At 40.7% G+C, this 27,763-nt stretch overlaps 1 protein-coding gene and 1 long non-coding RNA gene across 2 annotated transcripts in view; one reads left to right on the plus strand and one right to left on the minus strand.

The window, feature by feature from the left end:
- Nucleotides 1-27,763, plus strand: part of AIG1 (androgen induced 1) — a 231,044-nt gene that overhangs the window by 196,247 nt on the left and 7,034 nt on the right. Inside the window, exon 5 of the mRNA XM_024748021.1 lies at nt 27,417-27,580. Coding sequence (XP_024603789.1) covers nt 27,417-27,580 — 164 coding nt within the window. The remainder of the gene's footprint in view (nt 1-27,416; nt 27,581-27,763) is intronic.
- On the minus strand, nt 8,980-10,479 carry LOC112401659 (uncharacterized). The gene is made up of 2 exons (XR_003003612.1): nt 10,285-10,479; nt 8,980-9,126 (listed from the first exon to the last, which is right to left on the minus strand). It is a non-coding gene; the product is annotated as an uncharacterized LOC112401659 (long non-coding RNA).

Here is a 27,763-nt window from a genome sequence, read left to right on the forward strand (position 1 = left end):
TCCGTCCATATCCTTGAAGTCAGACAGTCTTTGTTCAGATGCCCTCTTCCTAAGGGCTTTGAGCAAATTACTTATTCTCTCTTAGCCTCATTTTTACCACCTCTAAAATGGGAGGTAACGCCTGCACATTATCTCCCACTAGAGATAATAGATTATTGAACACGTGGGTCACTCAAGAAATGATAGTATCTTGCCTTCCTCCCAGGCGATAAAAATCCTGAGTGCCCAAGTCTCTGTGAAAAGGTCTCATTTCTCTCTCTTCCTCTTTTCCCCACCATCCTTATTTTCATTTTATCCTCAGCTCTTCTTAAGGATTTTGGTCCTACTGGTGGGGTTTGTGTCTCCTTGCTACCTATTAAGAATGCTAAAGAGTGTTCTGAAAATTTCTTATGCTTCTTGTGCTAAGTTATTCCCCAAGCTCGGCTTTTCCCCTGAGATTTGAGAATGTCATTGCCTTCCCATGATTCCAATCTGTTTGTTTCTACAAACACTTTGTGTAGTGGTGGTTACTGTTTTCTTATCCTCTGAGGAGGAGAAGCCTATCTAGACAGTTGAGGACTTGCCGATTAAGCGTGTGGCTTGCACGCGACTCCTCAGAGCGTCCGTTTGGGTGCTGGTTGAATCGGTGTCTTAGATCAGCATCTGCACAGAAGGTTTTTGTGTGTCATCCATCTCAGTTCCCAGTGTTTACTATTCCGAGTTTCATCTTCTCTTACCCCAAACAGCTGGTTCTCAGACATCCTGGGTATACACGAAGAACTAGAATTCCCCATATGCTAGTAACCAGGCCCCTCACCAAGACCATTTTATATGCGCTTATGACCTTTCCCCCACTCCTCACTCAACATGCCTGGCCTCCATCCATCCCAACACTCCTACTTCGTTTCCCTGCCGTCTTCCGGAATCGCCATTTTCATGCTGCTTGTGCCTTTGATGCTATTGGCAATTTTACTTCGTGTTTCTCCAGCCAGCTCTGCCCATCCCCCTCCTCACTGTGCCCTGTCTCCGCTCAGCGGACGGCCTAGTCTTTAACTTCGCAGAGAACGTAAAAAACTCTCTCGGCATCACTTGCTGGCTCTTCCCACCCTACCCAAACCTCAGTGCTGGAGTTCTTTGGAGTTCAGCACACGGTCTTTCTCTCTTTTTGTCTATTATTTTAAAATTTTTTTTTGTGGCAAGAATACTTAACTTGAAATCTACCCTTGTAACCTAGGTCCTCTTTTTTTAGTACCTCTTCTCCCTGGATAAATCCATCCACTCCGTGTTTACAACTATCTCCATCTCAGATCTCCAGCTCGGAGCTCTCTCCTGATGTCCGCTCACAAGCTTCTCACACTTAGCAACTGCAAACCAAATTCATGCGGTGCCTGCTTTCCCAATCACACCCCCAAACCTGTATCCCCTTGGCATTGCCACCCATCCAGTTATTCATGCCAGAAATCTATGGAACCTCTTCAACCCACCTCTCTTGGGCCTATTACAGAAAATCATCCAGCAGTTTCTAGCTTCACCTCTGAAGCACTGTTAAGAATCCGTACACTTTGCTCCCTCTCCACCGCCAACACCATGGTCCAAGCTGCAGTCATCCCTCTGCTGAACCACTGCTTAGAGCTGGCATTTCCCCACTGCCACCCCATCTGCATGGAGGACCCCTCAGCTCTTTTTTAAAAATACATATGATCATGCCACTCCCTTGCTCAGAGAATGTGGATGACTTCCCATTGCTTCTAGGGATAAAGTCCAAAATTCCTTTACATGGCTTAGGGAACCTGCATTACGTGACCCCACCGACCTCTCTGGCCTTATCCCCCTCCTCTTCCCCCTTTGCTTATTACAGCCACGGTGACCTTCTCACTGATGGTCAAGAGCTATACGTTCCTTCCAGCTTCAAAGCTTTCACCTGCCCCACACCACCACCCAAACCCCATCTCTCCTCAGTCACATCACCCATAATTATTAGTTACAAATCCTATGCAGCCTTCAGGTAGTAGCTGAAATCTCTTTCTCAGGGAGACCTTTTCTGATTCCCAAGACTTGGGTCAGCCCCTCGGTGGTACACTACTGCAGTCACGTGTTCATTTCCATCTAGGAAGTTACAAACCAGTCGTAGTTATATGGTTATTTGGTTAATTTTTTTTAACATCTTTATTGGAGTATAATTGCTTTACAAACTTTTTTAGATTCCATATATACATGTTAGCATACAGTATTTGTTTTTCTCTTTCTGACTTACTTCACTCTGTATGACAGACTCTAGGTCCATCCACCTCACTACAAATAACTCAATTTCATTTCTTTTTATGGCTAATAGTCCATTGTATATATGTGCCACATCTTCTTTATCCTTTCAAAGTCTGCCATCCAAATCCCCTCCCCTCACTATCTAGAGGAAGAGAAAGAAAGTTGAAATGATCTTCAAGAAAATAAAAAGAGCGTCTTCGTCTACAGTTTTCTAAGGATTTATACAAATCCATTCTCTTTAGATATCACATCAATCAAATTGTCAGAGAAACCATTCTTAGGATAGATTGCTTAATAAGAGAAATTGTGATAGTATGTGAGTTTTAAATACAAGCAGATAAAGTAAGGAAACAATTTTAAATTATATATGTTTTACACCTACCTTACACTTAGCTCAATAATAACCATGTAAAGTGTTTATGATACTCCTACCATCTACTCCTCTGATGTTGAATTTCAGCTTTATTGCCACTTCTCCTACTTGCCTGGTTCATTTAAGTTGCCAACTGACGTTGATAGACGTGTAGGAGGAAGCTCACAGTCTGTGCACCTTGCCAGAGTGACATCCTATAGGGGATCCTGGGGAGATGACCCAGTTCAGGCAATAAAAAATTCCAGGTAGAGGAAAGATCCACTTATTAGCCAAAGTACAGCCTCTCCATTTCCCTGAGGGGAGCCTTCTCGATGTCTTTGACAATATAAGAGTATTTTGAAGGCTCAGAACACATTCTCTGGTGGCTGCATGGGTGGGATTACATAAACCTCTTTGCCGTGATCCCCGTCCCGCCGTCAGCAGATGGCTTCCACAGCCTGCAATAACTGGGCAGAAGCGTGTTCCCCGGCATTGCATCTCCCACAGCACCCAGCAGTGCTGGGCTCCCAGGAGACACAAAATGAAAACCAACTGAAAATAATTCAGATGAGGAGATATCTGCACCAGAGTTGAGTTTATACCCCAAGAGTCAAAAGAAATTTACAGCCCCAAAGACCTTTTGTTTGAGATATAATGGAAATGGCAAGAGAACTTGGTCTAAAATACCCATGCAAAACTTTGTCTTTATACATTTAAGTAGGCCCATTTCCCTAATAATTTTCAAAGTAGGAGAAGGAACTAGCTTGATTATTATTATCATATTTTAATTCTCCCATATTCTGAAAGAACCAGGTCCATGTAGATTCAGGATGAAATTCCTTAACACTCTCCAGCAGGTATTTATTTATTGAGTCCCTCCTATGCGCCAGGCATGGTGCTAAGTGCAGGAGGTAAACAGTATATAAAGCTATGGCTCTGTCCTCAGGAGCTTACAGTCTGATGGAGGATACAGGGAAATTAAAAAGCAATTACCCTGGGCTTCCCTGGTGGCGCAGTGGTTGGGAGTCCGCCTGCCGATGCAGGGGACACGGGTTTGTGTCCCGGTTCAGGAAGATCCCACATGCCGCGGAGCGGCTAGGCCCGTGAGCCATGGCCGCTGAGCCTGTGCGTCCGGAGCCTGTGCTCCGCAACGGGAGAGGCCACTACAGCGAGAGGCCCGCGTACCGCAAAAAAAAAAGCAATTACCCTACAGTTCATAAGTGCTATGTATAAGAGAAGAAATACAGGAGACTCTCAGAGTCCAGAGGTACATTCCCTATCCCAAACTTACGGAGTCATGGAAGGCTTCCCTGAAGAAGTGACATGTAAGCTGGCCCTTGAGGGTGAATAAGAGTTAGCCATATGAAGGTCCAGGGTAAGGGTATCCAGGGCAGAGAAGGGAGATGGCCTGGAGGCAAGAAAGAGCAAATCACAGTGAGGCAGTGAAAGAAGTTTAGTGCACCTGGAACCACTGGCATTTTCCCAACTCCAATCACTACCTCTACTCTTCCTACCGCAACTGCTTTTATTTTACCTCTCCACAACATCCTTCTTTTTTTTTTTTTTTTCGGTACGCGGGCCTCTCAATGTTGTGGCCTCTCCCGCCGCGGAGCACGGGCTCCGGACGCGCAGGTTTAGCGGCCATGGCTCACGGGCCCAGCCGCTCCGCAGCATGTGGGATCCTCCCGGACCGGGGCACGAACCCATGTCCCCCGCATCGGCAGGCGGACTCTCAACCACTGCGCCACCAGGGAAGCCCCATCCTTCTTTGAGTTGGGTTTTTGTTTGTTTGGTTGGTTGATTGATTTGCCTGTTTCCTAAGATGCCAGGCTGTGTGTGGCTGCCCCCTGTCAGCCTCCTTGACAGGCCCCATTCACCTGCTCACTCCCTAACGCTCAAGCCTCTGAGCAAGCTTTCCCCACTGCCTCCCATCCACTTTCTACTTCTTGGCCAAAGATTATTTTAAAATGCAAATCTGATCCTGTCAATGCTCCTGCTCAAAACTCTTCAGTAGTTTTTTTTTTCTTTTTTGGTAGCACTTACTTTTCCTTATACCGTGACGTATCCTTGGGCCATGATAGTCTCACCTGACAGCAGAAAAACAAGATGTTTCAGTCATCCTTAAAAGCTGAGAATTACGTACAAAAATCTTACGTAAATTAAAACCGTGCATAAATCTGCAGGTACAGATACAAATCGTTTTGCAACTATAGTGAGTAATTTAGCCCCATGACATTCTGCTGGGAAAACACTGGATAAGAAAGAAAATGGAGTCTGAAAGCTTGGGTTAGCTATGTTTCTTAGCTGTGATGGAAGACGGCAAGAAAGAAGTCACAATTCATTCATAAATTCTTGCCAGCCTCTAGAGAAATCCAGAAATTGTCATTACTGCGCTGTTCGGATCTGATCAGGCCCCAGCGGTGTGAACAGCTCACAAGAAATTGTCATCAGATCAGGCCAAGTCCCTTCCATAGACACATTACCCTTTGCTTCCCTTGGTTACACAAAATCTTCAGCCAGATACACTAATCTTTAAACCAAATGTATGTACAGAATTTCAGAAAGCATGTTATAAATAGTTAACTTGAGTACAATGTGAAATGGTGCTATTTGCCTGCCTATCAGGCAAGGGCAGGTGTCTTTTTAAAAAAGATATTCGGGGCTTCCCTGGTGGCACAGTGGTTGAGAGTCCGCCTGCCGATGCGGGGGACACGGGTTCGTGCCCCGGTCCGGGAGGATCCCACATGCCGCGGAGTGGCTGGGCCCGTGAGCCATGGCCGCTGAGCCTGCGGGTCCGGATCCTGTGCTCTGCCACGGGAGAGGCCACAACAGTGAGAGGCCCGTGTACCTCAAGAAAAAAAAAAAAAAGACATATTCGGGTAGATGAGTTTAACATAAGATATGTACCTCTGCCAGGACAAACTTGTACTTGTGAACTAACTCGTACAGAAAGTCAGTGTATCTGCCAGCAGTCCATTTAAAAGTGTTTGCAGTGGCCAATGCCGGACTCATCAGAGCCCTGCTTGCGAGTCCACATCAGCTGGAGTAGCCAGAGACCATATTTGCACTCAGAGGAGTGATCATCTTAATTGTCATTGTGGTTGGTTCCAGGGCTGTGCATCCGTTTGTGTTCTAAAGTCACTAACACCAAGATACTTGGTGATCCCACCAGACCACACAGTGCACATTGTTGGCATATAGGTCCTTTCCAATATCAGCATCACATCTTTAGGTTGAATTGGAAGCATTCCCATGAATGCCAGGATTCCACGCCCAAGAAGAATGGCTGGAAAGAGCTCCCGGATCTCAGAGCCTCCCACAGCTGGAGAGCCTCAGCTGATGTCGGGGAGCTCCGTTCTCTTCTGCAGGGAGGACAGTAAAGCCGCACTAGCTCCTGTTTGACAACCAGGATGGGGTAGCACCTCTTCTCCTTGATGTCATGTACAATTTCTGCTGTGGTAGTGAAGCTGGAACATCTTTTTCTCGCAAACTTTAGAAATATTCTTCCCGGTACGAGCTAGCTCGGTGCAGAAACAGGATAACATGGAGCATGCGTAACCCTCATAGATGGGCATCGTGTGGGTGACAGCATCACCCCAAGTCTGTACACGCAGCAGTGTGTGACCAGAGGCACGCAGGGACGGCACAGCTGGAAGAGCAGCATGCACGGCCGGTTACTGAAGGGGTCAAACAGGACCTGTGACAAGTGGCCTTGAGGTTCAAGGGAGCTTCACTAAGGAGAGCATGGTGTTTCCCAGGAGCGGCCGGAATCGCGGCCGGAATCGCGGCAGTAGGTGCGGTGCCAGATCCCCCAGCTCAGCCAGCAGGAGCAGAGCTACGCTCATCGGCACTCTTCTCTGGCAGACCCCTCTCTCGTTCTGGGTTCACCGTCCGTATGGCTTTCCTCTGCCCCATACCTACCATCACGTCCTCTTATCTTTGGCAATAAATAACAGAAGGAAACCAGGCACAGGGGTTATCGTTCCCAGCAGAGACCCCTTTGCTCGTGCCCGAGCCATCGTTGAGGGAAGGAACAGTGAGTCCTTGATTCTTCCTGTGACCTTCATTTGCTGCACGCATAGATGGAGAAGAACTGGCCGTGAAGCAGTGACGGTACCATTTCACACTGTACTCAGCTATTTATAACATGCTTTCTGAAATTCTGTGCATACATTTGGTTTAAAGTTTAGTACATCCAGTTGGAGGTTTTGTGTAACCAAGGGACGCTAGGGGTAATGTGTCTATGGAAGGGACTTGGCCTGATCTGATGACAATTTCTTGTGAGCTGTTCACCCCTCTGGGGCCTGATCAGATCTGAACAGAGCACTAATGACAATTTTGGGATTTCTCTAGAGGCCCTGTGAGATCCCGCCCCTGCCTACCTGTGCCACCTCCTCTTCCTGTCCTTGCCCTCCCACCCTCCACCCTCCAGCCACACTCCACTTCTTTCCATCCCTCAGAGCCGCCTGTGGTCTTGCTTGCCTCAAGGCATTCACACATGCTCTTCCCTCACTGATCACCTGATTTCCAGCCCAACCCCTTAACCTACTGAGAGGTTATCTACCCGCCCTTGGATTTTTACCTTAAACATCACTTCTTCCAAGAAACCTTCCCTGATTCCTCATCTAGTTTAGGTCTGTACTGCTTCTTCCTTCCTGCTTCTTGTTTATTTGGAATCACTCCTTAGATATCTGGCTTTCCTACTGCATGGGGATGTCCTGAGGGTGGGAGGTAGGCCTCTTCTGTTTTTTCTGTATCCCCACCTCCTAGAATAATGTTTGTGCAAAGCGTTTGTCAAGAGGGAAGAGATATGGGGATATATATATATGTATATGTATAACTGATTCACTTTGTTATAAAGCAGAAACTAACACACCATTGTAAAGCAATTATACTCCAATAAAAATGTTTAAAAAAACCAACAAAAACACAGAAATGAAAGAATGAGGAAAGGCTGTAAGCAAATGTTAAGGTTTGGTGACCACAAGCTGAGTAAGTTATCTCTTGATTTCTGTTTTCATTGTGACATGAAATTATCTAAATGCAAGGAGAAAGGTGGGTGACAAAGAAGGGGGTTTTTGTTTTGTTTTCTAAAGAAAGAATAATATAATATTACCCTCTTATCCATCACCTAGGTTCAACAATTATCAATATATTGCCAAACGTGTTTCATCTACACCTCTACCTTGTTTTTTTATAGAGATATAATTTACATACCATAGAATTCACCCTTTTAAAGTGTACAGTCCAGGGGTTTCTAGAATATTCACCAAGTTGTTCAACCAGTACCCTAATTCCAGAACATTTTTATCACCCCCAAAAGAATCCCTGTACCCTTTAAGTAATCACTGTCCCGTCCATCCCCTCTTCCCCCAGAGCCCAGCAATGACTCATCTACTCTCTGTCTATATGCATTTACCTATTCTGGACATTTCATATAAATGGAATCATACAAAATGTGGTCTTTATGCTGCCTTCTTTCACTTGTCACAATGATTTCAAGGCTCATCCATGTTGTAGTACAAATTCATACTTCACACATTTTTATAGCCAAATAATATGTCATTGTATGGATATACCACAATTCTCTTATCCATTTATCAGTTGATGGACATTTTTGGATTATTTCCACTTTTTTGGCTGAAGATGGAAATGTGAAGGTATAAGGTATCCACATAATTAAAGGGAGAAGAGCTAACAGGGAAGCAGAAGGATGTCAGGCCACAGAGAGGACCCATTTGAATTGAGACCAAAAATAACGCTGCACAGGCATGTAACTTTATGGCACACAAAACCCTTTCAACGTGAGCTCTGCCTCTTCTCCAGAACTGCACAAGCCAGTTCTACTAATCTTCTTGTTGTTCCCCAAACCTCCCTTGGTCTCTTCTTACCTCTGACATTTGCATTATTCTCTCCATGGGGACCATTTTCTTCCAGGCTTTACTCCCACATGCAGTCTATCTTTGAGTCTCAGATCAGATGTCACTTCCTACAGGAAACCATCCCTGACACTCTGGGTCTGTGTTAGGTGCCCCTTTCCAGTCCTCCCATGGCATCCCCCCAGTCACTCATCAAAACACTCACAGCACTGCTCTGCAATCTCATCTCTGCACCACTGCCAGGCTGGTGGGCAGTAACTACTACGACATTCTCCATGTGATCCTTAGTGCCTCAGACAATGCCTGGTACATAATCAGGGCTCAGTACATTTTGAAGGAATAAATGAATGAATGAGTGATGCATACTTTCAAAACTGTGAATCCATGAGGGTCAAAGTTGATAAGAACTGGGGTAGGATAGTAATATGGCTGTCTTTCCAACACACTGATGGTTGCAATTCCTCAGAGATAAATTTTCACACCCTTGATAAGTGAGAACTAGAGTGATTAATGTTTTTCAAAACATATTTATTTGTATTTCTGAACAAGTTTTCCATCAAAGTTGGAAATTAATATTTCAGAAATATTAGTTCATCAGTTCTTCCATTTTCTTTCTTTGTCCACGTTTGGTATTCCATTCTTGAATGAAGGTCTCTAGAATATAAATCAAAGTGGCAAGAGGCTGTTCACACAGGTGAAAACAGGTAAAGAAGAATAGGGTACTAGTCAGGATTTCAAATATAATCTAGCATTAGAGAGATAGACTCTTAATTGACACTGGAAAGGGTGAAAATGCTTTTTCAAAAGAAAGAAAACTACTAGTGATATACCCCCCATGGGGTACCATCAATTTTGTTAACTCAATTTTTTTTTCCTTTTGTTAACTCAGTTAAAATTTGGGCTATGTATACTCCCCCAAAATATTAAATATTATGGAAAATTAAAAATTTTACTAGCATAGTCAGTTAATAGGGATAGTCCCTGAACTTAACCAAATAAATCCTTCTTTAAAATGTTTATGCATATAAAATTCAGCAACATTTAAAACATTGTATGCTCCAAGCCTTTGAATTAATCTTCCTTTGAGGAAGCCACTGTGTAGAGGAAGCAATATTGGACACATACAAATCAAGTGAGGTTGATCTATTGAAATGTAGCTGGCAACGATCCAGCTTCCTAGTTTGCTTTCAGTAGTTTATTTCTGAATGCATGCATCTTTAAACTATGTAGCTTGTTTTTACAAGAGACAGATAATGGGAGATGGCCTTAAATTGACTCTTGCTTTGCAATCCAAAATATATCTTTTTTTTTTTTAACATCTTTATTGGAGTATAATTGCTTTACAATGGTGTGTTAGTCTCTGCTTTATAACAAAGTGAATCAGTTACACATATACATATGTTCCCATATCTCTTCCCTCTTGCATCTCCCTCCCTCCCATCCTCCCTATCCTACCCCTCCAGGCGGTCACAAAGCACCGAGCTGATCTCCCTGTGCTATGTGGCTGCTTCCCACTAGCTATCTACCTTACGTTTGGTAGTGTATATATGTCCATGCCTCTCTCTCACTTTGTCACAGCTTACCCTTCCCCCTCCCCATAGCCTCAAGTCCATTCTCTAGTAGGCCTGTGTGCAAGTTCCCCTGTGTTTATCTAATAATGAGGTTGGACAAGAATAATGCTGCCTCAGGTTGCAGTGTCTAAGGCATTCATTAAAGTAAGAATCAGTGCTCTTGCAGAGAAGCTTTATGCCTAATGTTGATCAGCCCTTTATTGTGTGGAGTTTGCATGTATTCAAGTAGCAAGGAGCTCACCACAAAGGCCATCAGGTGGGTTTCCATGGTAGCAGTCCTTCTTTTGTTATTCCCATTTGAAACATAGACAGTATCCAAATACTCACCATGTCACTGCTTAATGAAAAGAAATAGAATATTGGTAATGCCAGTAAAGTCAGGAAGCTGGTCTTTGGGTGCAACACCAAAGGAGGACGTGCTGTCCCCTCAGGTTTTCTTTTAAGCAGCTGTCCATGAAGCGGGACTAGTGTCCCTTTGATCTTATATTATGTCCTATTAATGACCTTCAGTGGCCTCATATCATTGCTCTAGGGACAAATAGAGCTAAATGATGACCAGGATAGTGCTGAATCTTATGAAAGACAAGTTTGTGATTGTAACTAAGAAGAGTGCAATGTGAAACTAGGGAAGAAAAAAATCAGCTGTTTAACATATTAAGGATAACACTGTGGAAAGAAAATTGCTTCTGGATTTTTGTTGTGTTTGTGTAGGTGTTCATCTTTCCTAGTGACTCAACACCTGGATTTGCCCACTGTCTTTGTTGTTTAAAAATAAATGTAACTGGGAAGTGTCATTCCCATTGGTTGTGAATCAGTCATTGGAGTTCACAGCAGCACATGGGAGCTCTATGATGCAGCCTGGCTTGTTCTAACAGAGATCACTGGAGAAGTCAACTGGTACTCAGTCATTCAAATAGAAGAATTTACTAAGGCTTAACATTATTTTTCTATTCAGTCCTCCCAAAACATCATTTCTGCCACTTACTCAGGAGAGAATAAAAACTGTAACTCTTAATTTAATTTACTTTTCTCCTTCCCAGAGACTAGGAGATCCGAAAACATTTATGAACTGGTAAGACTTTAGTGCTTTAATTTTAGCTATTTTAATTCATGAAATCTCCACAGGGCTCTATAGGGCTTTCCCTTGTAGTACTAACCTTCATCATAAATGGCTCAAGTAAGTGTAAAATACGTGGAGGTATGTAAAATTATGCCAGATATTAAATATATTTTAAAATACTTTAAAAAGAAAACTTCAGTGAGATCGAGAGTAGGAATTACTATGGAACTGGATAAGAGTGTGGCTGGTGAGACAGAAATGGAAAGGACCCAGGACTGAGATGGAAGAAATTTAAACTGAATCAAGGGTTGAAGATTTCCAGCTTGAAGTTGTTGGGAAGCATCCATTTACCTTTCAGGTGGGGTGGATGATAGAGGAAATGTGGGCTTTCCCAATGAACAGACAAGAATGAGTTCAAGGGGGAGATTCAAAGTCAGCAGGACTAGAAACTGGGGGACTTACTGAATACCAGAAGGAGAAAAGGCTAGGGCAAGCAATTAAGGTCTTGCAATAGAAAAAAATTCTCAGGTCAGTGTTCATTTATCTATAGTTTCCATTGCTTTACTTAGAATTGACTTAGTTTACAAAATGTTGAAAGGAAAAACCAACAACCTAGAATTCTTTATCCAGCAAAATTATCCTCCAAACATGAAGGAAAAATAAAGATTTTCTCACACACACAAAAAAAAAAACTGAGGGAATTCATTGCCTGCAAACCTGTCCTAGAAGAAATGTTAAAAGGTATTCTTTAGGGAGAAAGAAAATCATGAAGGTCAGAAACTTGGATCTACATAAAGAAAGGAATAACAGAAAAAAGAATAAGTAAAGATGAAATAAAATATTTATTTTTCTTACTCTCAATTGATCTATTAGAGAAGTGTTCCTCAGAATTACAATAGTAACAATGTATGTGGATACATGAAATGAATGACAATGAAGTTATAAGGGATGGAAACGAGGAAGTGAGAATACCCTGTATTAGGTATCTGCACTACCTAGGAATCAATATTTGAAAGTGGGCTTACATTAGTTATGAATGTGAAACACTAGAAAAAATTTGCAAAAAGAAGTATAATTGATATTCTGAGAGAGAAGAAAAAATGGAAGCATATAAAATACTAATTAAAACCAGAGAAAATGGAAACAAGGGAGAAGAAAATAAGAAACAAGTACAATGAATAGATACTACAAACAGTTATTAGTCCAACTATATCAATAATCACTTTAAATGTAAATGTTTAAATACATCAATTAAAAGACAACGATAACAGTAACCAATATGTGTTGCCTACAAGAAACCCACTTTAAATATAAAGACATAGATAGGCCAAGAGTAAAGGGATGGAGAAAGATTTAACAGGCTAATACTAATCAAAATAAAAATGGTTTAGCTATCTTTATTTCAGACAAAGCACACTTCAAAACAAACAAAATTATCACAGATAAGGAGAAGCACTATATAATGATAAAGGGATTTATTCTCCAAGAAGACATAACAACCTTTAATGTGTGCTTCTAACAACAGAACATCAAACCATGTGAGGGGAAAAACTGATAGAACTACAAGAAGACATAGTCAAATCCACTATTATAGTTGGAGATTACAACAACTGTTTTTCAGTAATTGATAGATCAAGCAGGCAAAAAATTAGTAAGGATATAGTTGACCTGAACAGCACCATCAATCAACTTGATCAAATTGACATACATAGAATACTCTATTCAACAAGAGCAGAGTACACATTCTACTCAAGCTCACATGGAACATTCACCAAGACAGATAATATTCTGAGCCAGAAAACACACCTTAAATTTAAAAGTATAGAAATCATACAAAATATGTTCATAGTCCACAATGGAATTAAACTAGAAATTAATAACAGAAAGATATCTAAAAGATCCCCAAATATTTGGAGTTTAAGTAACATGCTAAACTATACAGGTCAAAGAAGAAGTGTCGAGAGAAATTTAAAATGTTTTGAACTGAAAGAGGGTGAAGATACAACTTATCAAAATTTATAGGATTCAGAGAATGCAGTGCTCAGAGGTTAATTCAGAATATTAAATGCATATATTAGAAAAGAAATAGATCTAAAACCAATAACCTAAATTTCCACTTTAAGAGACTAGAGAAAGAAGAGCAATTTAAACCAAAATCAATCAGAAGAAAGAAAATAATAAAAATTATAGATGAAATTGAAAACTGGAAATTGATAAAACCAAAAACTAATTCTTTGAAAAGGTCAGTAAAAGTGATTACGCTCTAGCCAGGTTAACCAGGAAAAGAACAGAGAAGACACACATTACTAATATTAGAAATTTAAGCGGAGTCTCACTACTGATCCCATGGACATTAAAAGAATAATTAAGGAATATTATGAACAACTCTGTGTCCACAAACTTGATAATAACTAGATGAAATGGACCAATTTACCAAAACTCACAGAGGAAAAATAGACAATCTGAATAGGCCTATGTCTACTAGAGAAATTAAATCAATTTTTAGTAACCTTCCAAAACAGAAAGCTTCAGGCCCAGAGGGTTTTACAAGTGAATTCTACCAAATGTTTAAGGAAGAAATGATAACAATTCTTTACAATCTCTTTCAGAAAATAGAAGCAGAGAAAGCACCCTCTAACTCATTTTATGAGGCCATCAATATCAATACTAGAAAAAGACATTACAAGAAGGAAACTTACAGACACATACCTCTCTTGAATATAGATGTAAAACTTCTCAAAAATATTAGCAAATCTAATCCAACAGTGTATAAAAAGTTTTATTCACCAAGACCAAGTGGAATTTATTCCAGGTATGCAAGGCCAGTCAACATTGAAAAATCAATTAATGTAACCCACCACATCAACAGACTAAACAGGAAAAATTGTATGATGATATTAATAGATGCAGAAAAAGAATTCGACAAAGGCCAACACCCACTCATGACTTAAAAAAAAAAAAAGAAAACTCAGCAAAGTATGAATAGAGGAGAACTTTCTGAGGTTGATAAAGAACATCTATCAGGGCTTCCCTGGTGGCGCAGTGGTTGAGAGTCCGCCTGCTGATGCAGGGGACACGGGTTTGTGCCCCAGTCTGGGAGGATCCCACATGCCGCAGAGCGGCTGGGCCCATGAGCCGTGGCCGCTGAGCCTGTGTGTCCGGCGGGAGAGGCCACAACAGTGAGAGGCCTGCGTACCGAAAAAAAAAAAAAAAAAAGAACATCTATCAAAAAAACCCACAGCTAACATCATACTTAATGGTGAAAAACTGGATGCTTTCTCTTTAATGTTGAGAACAAGTCAAGGATGTCCTCTCTAATCATTCCTGAAGTCCTAGTGCATCATTCCTAGCTAGTGCAATAAGACAAGAAAAGAAGATAAAAAATATATATAGGTTAAGGGAAAGAATAAAACTGTTTTTGTTCACAGATGACATGATTGTCCATGTAAACAATCCAAAAGAATTAACAAAAAACTCCTGGAACTAATTAGTCACTGAATACAAGGTCTATTGATTTCCTGTATACTAGCAATGAATAATTGGTATTTGAAATTGAAAACAATACCACTTACACTAGCATCAAAATAGTGAAATACTTAGATAAAAATCTAACAAAATATGTACAAGATTTATATGCAAAACTATAAAACACTTGTGAAAGAAGTAAAAAAGATGTAAATAAGTAAAGGGAGAGTCTGTGTTCATGGATTGGAAGACACAATATTTTTAAGATGTCAGTTCTTACCAGCTTGACCTATAGATTCAACACAAGCCCAATTAAGATCCCAGCAAGTTATTTTGTGGACATAAAAAACTGGATCTAAATTTTATGTTGAAAGGCAAAAGACCCAGAATAGCCAATGCAATATTGAAAAAGAAGAAAATTGGAGAACTGACACCACCTGATGTCAAGACTTACTATAAAGCTACAGTAATCAAGACACTGTGCTCTTAGTGAAAGGATATACACAAAGATCAATGAAACAAAATAGAGCGTGAGCCCAGAGGTAGAAATCTAGTCAACTGATACTTGACAAAGGAGCAAAGGTAATTCAATGAAGAAATGATACCTTTTCAACAAATTGTGCTGAGACAATTAGAAGTCCTTATGAAAAAAACGGAATCTAGACACAAACCTTATACCTTTCACAAAAAATAACTCAAAATGCATCATAAATCTAAATGTAAAACTCAATACCATCAACTCCCATAACAAAACACAAGGAATTTGGGTTTTAGATACAACACCAAAGCATAAGGAAAAATATATTGAAAACGTATTCAGCTTCCCAAAATATGTTACAAATGTATTTGGTGGGCAAAAATTGGAAAAAAAGAGAAAAGAGGTTGTAACAGAGCAGAACCCATATCTTTCATCTTAGCAAGTCAGAAGATAATATCTAAAATTGATAAGTCAAGAAACAGCAATATATGGGTATGTTTAAGAAACATGGGACTAAAGATAAACGAAACAGCTGAAATTGTTGAAATGTGGCTTCCTCTGGAGAACAGGATGGGGCATGGGAAGGAGACTAAGGGCTGCAGTTGGATAGGGCAGAGAGTTTCTGCTTTTTTAACTTCAGCTTTATAGAACTTTTGATGGTTTAATTTGGACAAAAATTAAAATGAAGTTGAAAAATGAACACTACAACTCAACTTAAAAATAGTAATTGACTCTATTACTCCTCCCTCGCACATAATACTAAGGTGTCATCTAATGTCTGTGTTACTGTTAGACTTGGGACCCTGTCTCAAGGGCAGGGACCACATCTACTTCACATACTGCTATATTCATGTCTGACACATCCAGGCCCTGGTATGTATTTGTTGAATGAAAAGAAATAAAAGAAACATTTAGCAGTTGTAGAAGCAGCACACAGAGGACAAATGTGACAAATAATGCAGAGATGGCCTCACTATAACTTGACACAGGGCACTGGCACAAAGCAGGAGCTCAGGAAATGTCTGGAAATGTTGCTGTTTATTAAAGGAGGTCGGCAATTAGAGAGAGCTTGGATCAAAGAAGATGTAATCATGGCAGGGATAACCCAAACATTGTTTGTAATCCTAAAATAAGAATCTAGGAGAGGGAGGTGCATGACATGTGCTAGAGAGACACTAGAGATCATTTTGGCCAAATATGGAAAATTATGATTTTCAGTTATGGGTATAGCGTGTTCTTCCTCCTCTTTTTCCAGAGGTAGTAGTTTAAACGCATGGCTTTCTCATTCCTGCAGCCAATTCTGATGATTGCTTGGGCCATAACAATCCCTTGCTGACCACACTTCCCACCTCCCTCCAGAAAGAACACATGTTCCCTATGGTGTTCAGAAATGTGTCAACTTGATGTTTGGTACCTGTATGCTTTGAGAAGGTCCGTCCAAATGATTAAAATTAATAAGCAAAACCAGTCATGAATTTTATTAAGGGAAATTTGAATTGAATTCTCTCCAGGGCAACATCACCATAAGACCAGGTAGGCTGTAGAAAGTGGGACCCAAAGGAGGCCAATCATTTGAAACCAGTTTAGACGTGTGCCCGGACATTTGCTGTGGGAAAATATTCTGAGGTAGCTTACTGGCCTGCCTTTGTGGATAAATTACTCTGATATTTGTGATTTAGAATCAGGAAGAAAACACATCCCCTCATTACCTCATTACAGGAATTCATTCTGGGAGGCACACACAATTTGCCTGCATCCCCAGGGATGGGTGGAGGGACTAGTAACCTTGAAAACATCTTTGTGAATGAGAAGTTGGGGAAAATATTCTATATTTCTGCATAAAGAGAAGCATTGGAAAGCTTACTCATTTATTTGGTTTGCTTGCTTTTTTGTCTAACCTAAGTTGACTGTGCTAAGAACTTCACACTATCTAACGACTACACCTCTGAGGGAAGCAGTACTGTTTACATCCTTTACCAAAGGGGAGACCGAGGCTCAAGAAGTTCAATAATACCCAAGGTGACCGGACTACCACGTGGACGATCTGGAAGTTGATCTGAAGTATAAATGGCACAACTACATGAACAGGGCCCGCTACATAATTTGTGGGGTCCAGAGCAAAACAAAAGTGTGGAGCCCCTTGTTCAAAAATTGTTATGAATTTCAAGATGCTGACAGCAGAGCATTAAGCCAACTGTGAGGCCCTTCTGAGCACAGGGCCCCATGTGTCTGCACCCATAAACCTTGCTCCATGTATAGATACATCCCAGGTTCTCTAAATTTGGGCTAGCTCTAAGGAGAACATTGAAAAGACTTTGATGAATCTTAAATTATGATTTTACCTTAAAAGACTGTCTTGAAGAATACTCTATTAAACCTGCAGTAAATGAAGAATTATATAATTGTAGCTTCTAAAATTATGTCTGTAACTGAGCTAGAGGATGTTTCAGCACTGCTTCAGATGGGATGCCTCCATCTGGTATTTGCCTGTGAATTAACACTTTAATTCTCTAGCACCACCATACACACCACCAAGGAGAATTTTTTGAGCCCCGTTTTCAGAGCCCTGTTCTCTTCTAGACAAATGTCCTTTGTCATATTCCCTGGGACCTACAGCCTTTTCAGTGGGAAACTTGGCACTCCTCCTCAAGGGCACACCTTTGCACCCCGACTGCTGCTTGCTCCCACCTGGCACACAGTGGGGACTCAAGAAGTGTTTGTTGAGTAAATTGGTGAGTACATGAACTCCAGAACACTTCAGAATTCTAGATTTTCAGAAATGTAGAAAGAACCAGTCTCCATGCAATCAATATTCAGGAGATGTCCAAGGGGCCTTTAGATTGGTCCTAAAATGAGACAGTTAGATCTAAAGAGGGCTAGGTCTAAAGTCAGCATTTGAGCCAAAGGTCCAAAGTACCCTTGAAAAGTCCTTCAGAAGCATCAGGTGGGAGGTACCATGTGAGACACACAGAATCCACTGGGCAAGAAGCTGATGCACGTCCTTTGTGTAATCCCACCTTGGGGCACAGGCTCATTGCCTGCCAAGCAGAATCGTAAATTCCAGTAGGCTAACTGCACGTATGATGTGACTGTTTCTTAAGAGGTAAGTCAGAGCTTTCTCTGAAGGAAGTGTTTAATCATTTTATCCCTGCAGTCGCCTTTCTCCCCTTGGGAGACATTGTAAAATTCGATTTCTGAGTTTTATAAGAGACTCAGTCTTGTGTTAAAACGTCACCAAAACTGATTTATCTTACATCTTGTAAAATTTCTACATCTCACACATTTTCTACACTGAGCACGAGTTGCTTTTATATTCCGTGGGGAAAAAAAGAAAAAAATTTAAACAGAGATTTCAAAGTTGGATCATACTTTTGGTTCCGAGCACATTAACAGCTGTTCCCATCCACTGTATCCTAGTCTTCAGAGCACGAGGGGAGCCTGGCATACAGGCTAAGAGCGAAACCACTCAGGTGGGTATCTCCGCTTCTCCACTTATTGACCCTCTCAGAGCCTTGGTGTCTTCATCTGTAAAATGGTACTAATATAATCCCTTCCCCAAAGATTTGCTCTTGTAAAACACTGAGCACCGTGCCTGTCACTAAGAATTCAATGTCGTTAGCTATTAGCTGCTACTGCATATGAGTCTGTGTCCTGTGTCTTTTGCGCTAATAGCCCAGCTGTCAGATAGCCTAGCTTCTTATCTAAATGTGAATAATAAAATCAGTTTTTCAATCCTCTTTCAAATAAACTAATCTTAAGAACTGAAAGGTTATCTGAGGTAAGATAGGTACATGTGTCTATCTAGGATGAACAAGGGCGACAGAGCCAAAAAAGGGAAGGGTGATATTTCTCCCTTACTACAACTCCTCAAGGGCTCCAGTGACCACCGCAATTCAAGGTCTATATGATAGGATGAAATTTGGCCATGGGACAGAAAGAGCTACTGAACTTGACAAGGGCAATTTTTCTTTACTTACTATTTATCTCATATCAGACAAAATAGACTTTAAAATAAAGACTATTACAAGAGACAGAGAAGGACACTACATAATGATCAAGGGATCAATCCAAGAAGATATAACAATTGTAAATATTTATGCACCCAACATAGGAGCACCTCAGTACATAAGACAAATACTAACAGCCATAAAAGGGGAAATCGACAGGAACACAATAATAGTAGGGGACTTTAACACCCCACTTTCACCAATGGACAGATCATCCAAAATGAAAATAAATAAGGAAACACAAGCTTTAAATGATATATTAAACAAGATGGACTTAATTGATATTTATAGGACATTCCATCCAAAAACAACAGAATACACACTTTTCTCAAGTGCTCATGGAACATTCTCCAGGATGGATCATATCTTGGGTCACAAATCAAGCCTTGGTAGATTTAAGAAAATTGAAATCGTATCAAGTATCTTTTCTGACCACAACGCTATGAGACTAGATATCAATTACAGGAAAAGATCTGTAAAAAATATTTATCATTTATACCTAGTCAAACAAAGTAGATTTCAGTGATACACATACCACTTGGAATCTGAAATTTTTCTTACTTCCACTTTGTAGGTGGGAGGTCAGTTTTCTAATTATTCTCAATTCTCAAAGATACTGTGATAATAGATGCCTACTCTACCCTGGAACCACTTGTCCATTGGCTTCAAGACACTACACTTCTGTCTTTCTTCCATGTTTCTAGCCCATCTTTTTCAGCTTCTTTTTAACCTCATCCTCCTCGAACTACCCCTTAAATCTTGATCGTTTTCAGGGCTCTCTTATGGACATACTTCCTTCATACTGTGTACTCTACCTTAATCTGTTCTGATGGCCTCAACCACCATCTTTTTGCCGGCGAACCCAATATCTGTATTGCCGCATCAGTCCTTTCTCTACAGTCCAAACCCATGTAACTGCCTTCAAGATATCTCCACTTGGATATCTTACAGATGCCTCAAACTCAACGTGTCCAAACTGAATTCATCATCCCCTCAAATCAGCTCTCTGACAGCATTCCCTATCTCAGGAAATGGCAACACTCTCCACCCAGTTAATCAAGCCAGGAATCTATGATTAATCCTTAACTCATCTCAGTTCCCTCATTGCCTAAATCCAATCAATCACCAAGTTCTCTTAATTCCATTTCCTAAATCAGTGCCTTTCAAACTAATTTTACTGTAAATAAATGAAACATCCTTTGCATCATGACCCAACCAGCATGTGCACGCACACACACACACACACACACACACACACACACACACAAAGTGAAACTGAAGTTCTGAAAAAAAAAATTATCATCGTTATATGCAAGGCTTTCTGATATTTTCTATTATGTTTTCTTCTGTTGTTGCTTTTTAAAATGCTAGTAACCAGTGGGTTACTGGCAAGTGTTTAACAACCAGCTCTTCTGGAGGCGAGGCAAGGAGAGCCAGATATGTAGCATTTGGCAGTTTTGGGTATAAATACTCCCACCATGGTTGAATTTAAGCCACCAACTAACAAGCCTGCAAACATCCTAAAGATACCAGCTCTCCTGACCACATGGAGCATGCAACTGCTTGTGACCTAGAGTTTTTGATGGACACTGGTCTAAATAGCTCTACATCTACCAACTAATTTTCATTCCCAATGCTACCATTCTAGACCTGGCCACCACCGTTTCTGATACAATTGTTTTCCAGGTCAATCTGATCTGTTTCATATTTATTTAATACCCTTCAAAGACTTCCTGTTGTCCACACTAGGACAGAGTCTATAATTCTTACCATGGCTTAAAAAGCCACCCACAGTTTGACACCTGCCTGCACCTCATGCCCTCTCCCTTGATTTCGGTAAGAATGGTTTCCTCTTGAACATCTGGGAATTCACCCTTGCTTTCATGTCTTTGGACATACTGTTCCATTTGACTAGAAAGTTCTTGCCTCCCATCTTTGTTCAACTAACTGTTACTCATCCTTCCCATCACAGCTTAAATGCTACGTTATTCATTTATTCCTTCTCCTGCTATGTAACAGGCATTGTGGTAAGCACTGAGGATACAATGATATGTAGAAATAGACTCAGTCCCTCACCTCACAGAACTTAGATATGCTAGAAGGGGAGAACCATTATGCAAATGAAGATATCATTCAAATTTAAGTACTAATAAAAGAAGAGCTTAAAAAATAAAAGATTCATGGTTCTATAAGAATGTATAAAATCTGACCTACTCTAGCAGATCAGGGAAAACTTTCCAATGTGATGGCTGGTTAGTTATAATAGTTGAGCTAAGCTATAAAATAGAAATATAACTTAATGAGTCTAAGGGGTGGATAACTAACAGCATAGGCAGAAACAGAAGCATGTGTAAATCCACATGGCAGGAAGGAACATGGTAAAATCAAGGAACCAGGAACCAAATGAAAGCCAGTGTAAGAGGAGCAAGGTGGGAGGTGGGGGTATGAGACAGGTAGAAGCCAACTCTATGAAGGGCACTCTAGGCTTCATTAAAAATAGGGGGTCTTTGGGCTTCCCTGGTGGCGCAGTGGTTGAGAGTCCGCCTGCCGATGCAGGGGACACGGGTTCGTGCCCCGGTCCGGGAAGATCCCACATGCCACGGAGCGGCTGGGCCTGTGATCCATGGCCTTTGAGCCTGCGCCTCCGGAGCCTGTGCTCCGCAACGGGAGAGGCCACAACAATGAGAGGCCCGCGTACCGCAAAAAAAAAAAAAAAAAAAAAAAAGGGTCTTTGAAAAAGAGCAATGGAAGGCCAATAACATGTTTGAAGCTGGCATATAATGTGTCAGGTTTCTAGTTTGAAACACTCACGCTGGTGGTTATGAGAATGAACTGGAAGGAGGCAAAAGTAAATGCAGAGACAAACTAGAAACTATTACGCTACTCTAGACAGAGGTGATCACAACACAAATTAAGATGTTGTTCATGGAGATGGGAAAAACTGACTTATTAGAGAGATGTGTGAGATGACCTTAACAAGACAAAGTAATGGACTGAATATATATGTGGTGAAAGAGATGGACACAGCAAAGATGAACCCCAGGCTTGAGTTACAAAACTGAATGAATGATAGTACCATTGAACGAAATGGAATACCAGAGGAGGACCAAGCTTGTTGGAAAAAAGCATGACTTTGGCTGTAGCTGTATGGAGTTGGAGGTACCATTAAGATGTGTAAAATGAGATCTTCTGAGGACTATCTGATCAACTGTTCTGGAACAGAGGAGAAATCTGGATTAGAACATAGATCTGTGGAATATCTGTATAGGTGGTAGACATGCAGCCTTGAACATGGAAGAACTCATCAACCCAGAAGATATAATATGAGAAGACTGTTTAAAAGCCAATCCTTAAGGAACTTCAACGTTTAATGGCTGGAGTAAAGGGTGAACTTAGAAAGGAAACCAAGGAGAGTAGCCAACAAGGTAGGAAGAAAACAGGAGAAACTGAGGTCGAAGAGCCAGTATGTTTTGGTGAAGCATAAGAAAAGAAGCCAGGCTGTTGGAGGAGGAGTGCAGAGTACAGACCAGGAATCAGTGAGTGTAGACTCACTGGAGAAGTTTGTCTTTGAAGAGAAGGAGACATATAGAGCAGTATTTGTGAAGTTGATGGAAACTTTTTGATTGTGTTTGAATGAAAAGCATTTGAGCATATTCATCAGCTGTGAAAAAACTGGTTTGAAAGGAAGGTGAATACGCAAGAGAAAGAAAGCCTAATGGTAAGTGCAAGGTTCACAAAAAAGCAGAGAATGAGCCCTGTGCCTCCATGACACGCCTACACTTACCCTAATTCTTACTACACTTGTGTTTTCTCTGTGAATATCTGTATTCCTCGTTAGACTGTACTGCGTGAGAACAAGAATCACCCTTGCCTCATTTGCTTCTGTATCCCTAGCGTGCAGCACAACTCAGACAGGAGGCATTAATAAATTTCATTCTTTTTTTTTTTTTTTTTGCAGTACGTGGCCCTCTCACTGCTGTGGCCTCTCCCGTTGCGGAGCACAGGCTCCGGACACGCAGGCTCAGCGGCCATGGCTCACGGGCCCAGCCGCTCCGCGGCATGTGGGATCTTCCCGGACCGGGGCTCGAACCCGTGTCCCCTGCATCGGCAGGCGGACTCTCAACCACTGCGCCACCAGGGAAGGCCAATAAATTTCATTCTTAATTGCACATCAAGTGAATGAAATTGGAGGTACACTTAATAAAACAGTCAACCCCAGAAGTCTCATAGTACTATAGCATATGCATATATGTGTATGCACATGCACACACACTATGGTTATCAATTTTTTTAGACTAAAATTTAAATTGACATCATTACCTTAAGCATAAGCTGTTTGGGCACTAAGATGAGAAGGTCTTAGAATGAGATAGAAGTTGAAAGTCAACCAAGAACTGAGAACTGTCCACAAATAGACGAGCAAGGCCGTGAGTCATTTTTGTGCAGAAAATTGAGCCCTGATGATATCAAGCAAACACATTGTGAAAGCACACAACCTGTTAAGACAAGTGGCTGCATCACTCACACCAATCCAGGTGAAACCCCACATAACAGGACTTCTATATCTGAGATGGTATGATGACTTAGTCAAACAACTTAGAAAAGAAAAGCTGCTCTTTGTTTTTGGAGACAATATTAAATGCCTCATATAAAGAAGCAAGTCCGTGCAGGAGAAAAGAAATCAGGTGTGCGTTCCTTTCCCAGCTTTGCCATTTTTAAAGACAAGTTCTTTAATCTAGTCTCAGTTTCTTTATCTGTGAAATGGGGATAATCGTACTTCATAGGGTGCTTGAATAAGTTAAGGGGGATTACGTACTCAGAATAGCTATCCACTTCCCTAACCTGAGAATTTTACATTTCCATTGTCAGTTCTGACATATTCTGACTATACTCTATAAACTCTGATTTTTACCTCAGTAGACTGAGGATGACATGCTATATCTGGGATTGCTGAGAAGACTAAATAAGATAATGTGCATGAAGGTCCTTTGTGAAATAAAAAGAACTACTTTTTTAAATTGAAGTACAGTTGACTTACAATATCATATTAGTTTCAGATGTACAACATAGTGATTTGATATTTTTATAGATTATTCTCCATATAAAATCATTATAAAATAGTGGCTATATTCCCTGTGTTGTACATTACATCCTTGTAGCTTATTTTGTACCTAGTAGTTTGTACCTCTTAATCCCCTTCACCTATCTTGCCCCTCCCCTCACACTTCTCCCTTCTGGTAACCACTAGTTTATTCTCTGTATCTGTGAGTCTGTTTCTGTTTTATTATATTAACTCATTTGTTGTATTTTTTAGATTTCACATATAAGTGATAACATAAAGTATTTGTCTTTCTCTAATTTATTTCACTAAGCATAATTCTCTCCAGATCCACCCATGTTGTTGCAATGGCAAAATTTCATTTTTTTATGGCTGAGTAATTTTTCATTGTGTATCTATACCACATCTTTATCCATTCATCTGTTGATGAACACTTAAGATAGTTTTCATATCTTGGCTACTGCAAATAATGCCACTATGGACACTGGAGTGAATATATCTTTATGAATTAGTGTTTTCATTTTTTTCAGGTATAATCCCAGGAGTGGAATTGCTGGATCATATTGTAGTTCTATTTTTAATTTCTTGTGGGACTGCCATACTGTTTTCCATAGTGGCTGCACCAACTTACATTCCCACCAACGTATATCACGGTTCCCTTTTCGTTACATCTTCACCAACACTTATTATTTCTTGTCTTTTTGAGGACAGCCATTCTGACAAGTATGAGATGACATCTCATTGTGGTTTTGACTTGCATTTCCCTGATGAGTAGTGATGTTGAGCACCTGTTCATGTGCCTGTTGGCCATTATACAAAGAACTACTTAAATTAGGGAGCAGCAAACTACAGCCAGTGGGCCATATCCAGCCCACCCACCGGCTGTTTTTATTTTGTTCTTTTATGACCCAGCTAAGAATGGTTTTTACATTATTTAACGATTGGAAAAAATCAAAATAATATGAATATTTCAAGACATGTGAAAATTACATGAAATTCAAATTTCAATGTCTATAAATAAAGTTTTATCGGAACATGACCATATCATTTGTTTACATACAGTCTACAGCTGCTTTTACACTGCAATGGCAGAGCTGAGAGTTGTGACAGAGACAGTAAGGCCTGCAAAACTGAGAATATTTACTATCTGGTCCTTTACAGAAAAGGTTTGCTGACCAAGGACATAGAGGAAGACCTAAAAGACACAAGGGAGCCCTGGGAAAACTGGGGGAGATGGGAGTAAGAAGTAATGTTCTGGGCACAGGAACAAATACAGCATGTTCTGTGTGCTCAAGGAAGAGCAGGAAGTCACTGTGGCTGGAGTGGAGTGAGTGACGGGGAGATTAGTAGGAGAAAAGTCAGAAACGTGCCCAGCCTGCTTAGGCAGGGCCTTGAAGAACCATCTAGGGACTCTTGCTTATACTCAGTTGAGAGAGAAAAGCTACTTTGAGCAAAGTAGTGGCAAGACCTGACTTTAATTCAGATCAGCCTGGATGCTCCAATGAGAATGGGCTATAACGTAAACTGCAGCAAGGAGAAAACTGAGTCAAGAAGAGATTGCAGTGGTGCAGGTGAGAGGTGATGATGGTTTGAGCCCAGATGGCAGTGGTGGCAATGGTGAGAAGTAGATATTTGGAGTGTATTTGGAAAGTAGAGCCAATAGGATCTAAGGATGGATCGATTGGATGTGGATTTTGAGAAAAAATGTCAAAAATGACCCTATATTTCCTGGCCCAAGCAATTGCTGGAGTAAGGTAGTAGTCATTGATTTGAGAAGGGAAGGATGTGGGAGACATAGGTTTACTTTTGGATGACAGAGGGAGGGGGCAGATATGCAGGAATTAGGATGCAGGAATGGTGAGTACATCATGGAAACGTTAGCTTGGAGATGCATCCTCCAAGGGGAGATGTGCAGTGGACAATTGAGTATGGAACTCTGGAGATCAGGCTAGGCCAAGGTTGGAGATATGAATTTAGGAGTCCTCTACAGATAGATGGGATGTGGCTATGGTTGTTATATCTATTCAGTATTATAAGATGATTCCATACAGACCAAAAGCGCATTGCAAACAACTTCTGAGGAATAGCAGCCTGGCATCAGAGACGTTACCAAAAGCTGCAAAGGAAAGTTTCGTTCAAGTAGAACAAAAGTAAAAAGCCAGGAACAAGTGTAAAAATATAACTAGCATTCATAATTAGAACTACTCCTAATTTGCCTAATTGAGGAAACAGTGTACAGTGAGTCAGATTATAATTTTATACGTTGGTTTGCAAAATCATTTACAGCTCTGTGCTACTACATTTTGGGTATATTGCATATTATCTCCATAGAAATTAATAAGCCCTTTGATGGGTGCACAACACCTCCTTACAAGACAAGATTAGGACAAGATTAGGAAAATAAAACTGCCTGTAACATACGGACAAACAAAATATGATGCATCAGAATCCTTTAGGGTAGTTCAACTTAACTTCTGTTGATTCTCACAAATGCTTCAGTTTTTTTGGTTTTTGTTTTTAACTGTGACTAGCTTGGCTTCCTCTTCTGAGAGGAACAATTTGTCGTTTGGACAATTAGTCAAGGTGACCTGGATGGGCTTAATGAGTGCCTCACCCCTCTACAGCAGTGTTTCTCAATCTTTCTTTCATTATTGACTCCCTCCACCAAGGAAAATTTTAGATATTTTTTTCCTAATTTCCACCCCATGGAAATGTTTTATTGTCGTAAAATATGCATAGCACAACATAATATTTATCACTTTAAGCATTTATAAGGGTACAATTGAGTGTCATTGAATCCATTCACGTTGTTATATACACATCATCACTATCTATACCCAAAATATTATCATTATCCCCAACTTAAGCTCTGTACCATATACAATCATTCCCTATTCCCCACTCCCCCCAGGCCCTGGTAACCTCTATTATACATTTCATCTCTATGAAGTATTCTAGGTATTCTAGTATCTTATATAACTAGAGTCATATAATATTTGTCCTTCTGTGTCTGGCTTATTTCACTTAGCATTAAGTTTTCAAGGTTCATCCATGTTGTAGCATGTATCAAAATTTCGTTCCTCTTTATGGCTGAATATTATTCCATTGTATGTGTATACGACATTCTGCTCATCCATTTATCAGCTGACAGACACTTGGGATGTTGCGGAGTATCAGAAGCAGATGGCGACAGGCATTGCTGAAGGATGTTTGTAGCAGGGGGTCTGTATTTGTTATATCAGCAGCTTTAAAATCTGACATGAGAGTAACTCCCGTCTCTGTCTCCTTTCGGATTCCACTGCAGGGTGTGTTGGGTGCATCATGTAACGGGGATGTGGGTGTACCCTTTCCTGGAACACATTGGCCCAGGAGCCAGAATCCTCTTCTTTGGGTCTACAACCATCTTAATGAACTTTTTGTACCTGCTGGGAGAAGTTCTGAACAGCTATATCTGGGATACACAGAGAAGTAAGTATTGTTTGGGGGAGCATAAAACAAAAGAATTGCTGCCTAAAAGAGTGTGCGCAGAGATGGATGGAGAATTCCACTGTAGCACAGGATCACTTCTGAAGAGTTTCATTTTTATAACTGCTGGCAGGTACCTGAAAGGTTTATTCCTCACTTTGTCATATTAGCTAGTAAAACATCCAA

Source organism: Neophocaena asiaeorientalis, unplaced genomic scaffold (assembly GCF_003031525.2).
Source record: "Neophocaena asiaeorientalis asiaeorientalis breed wild unplaced genomic scaffold, Neophocaena_asiaeorientalis_V1.1 scaffold123, whole genome shotgun sequence".
NCBI classification, from domain to species: domain Eukaryota; kingdom Metazoa; phylum Chordata; class Mammalia; order Artiodactyla; family Phocoenidae; genus Neophocaena; species Neophocaena asiaeorientalis.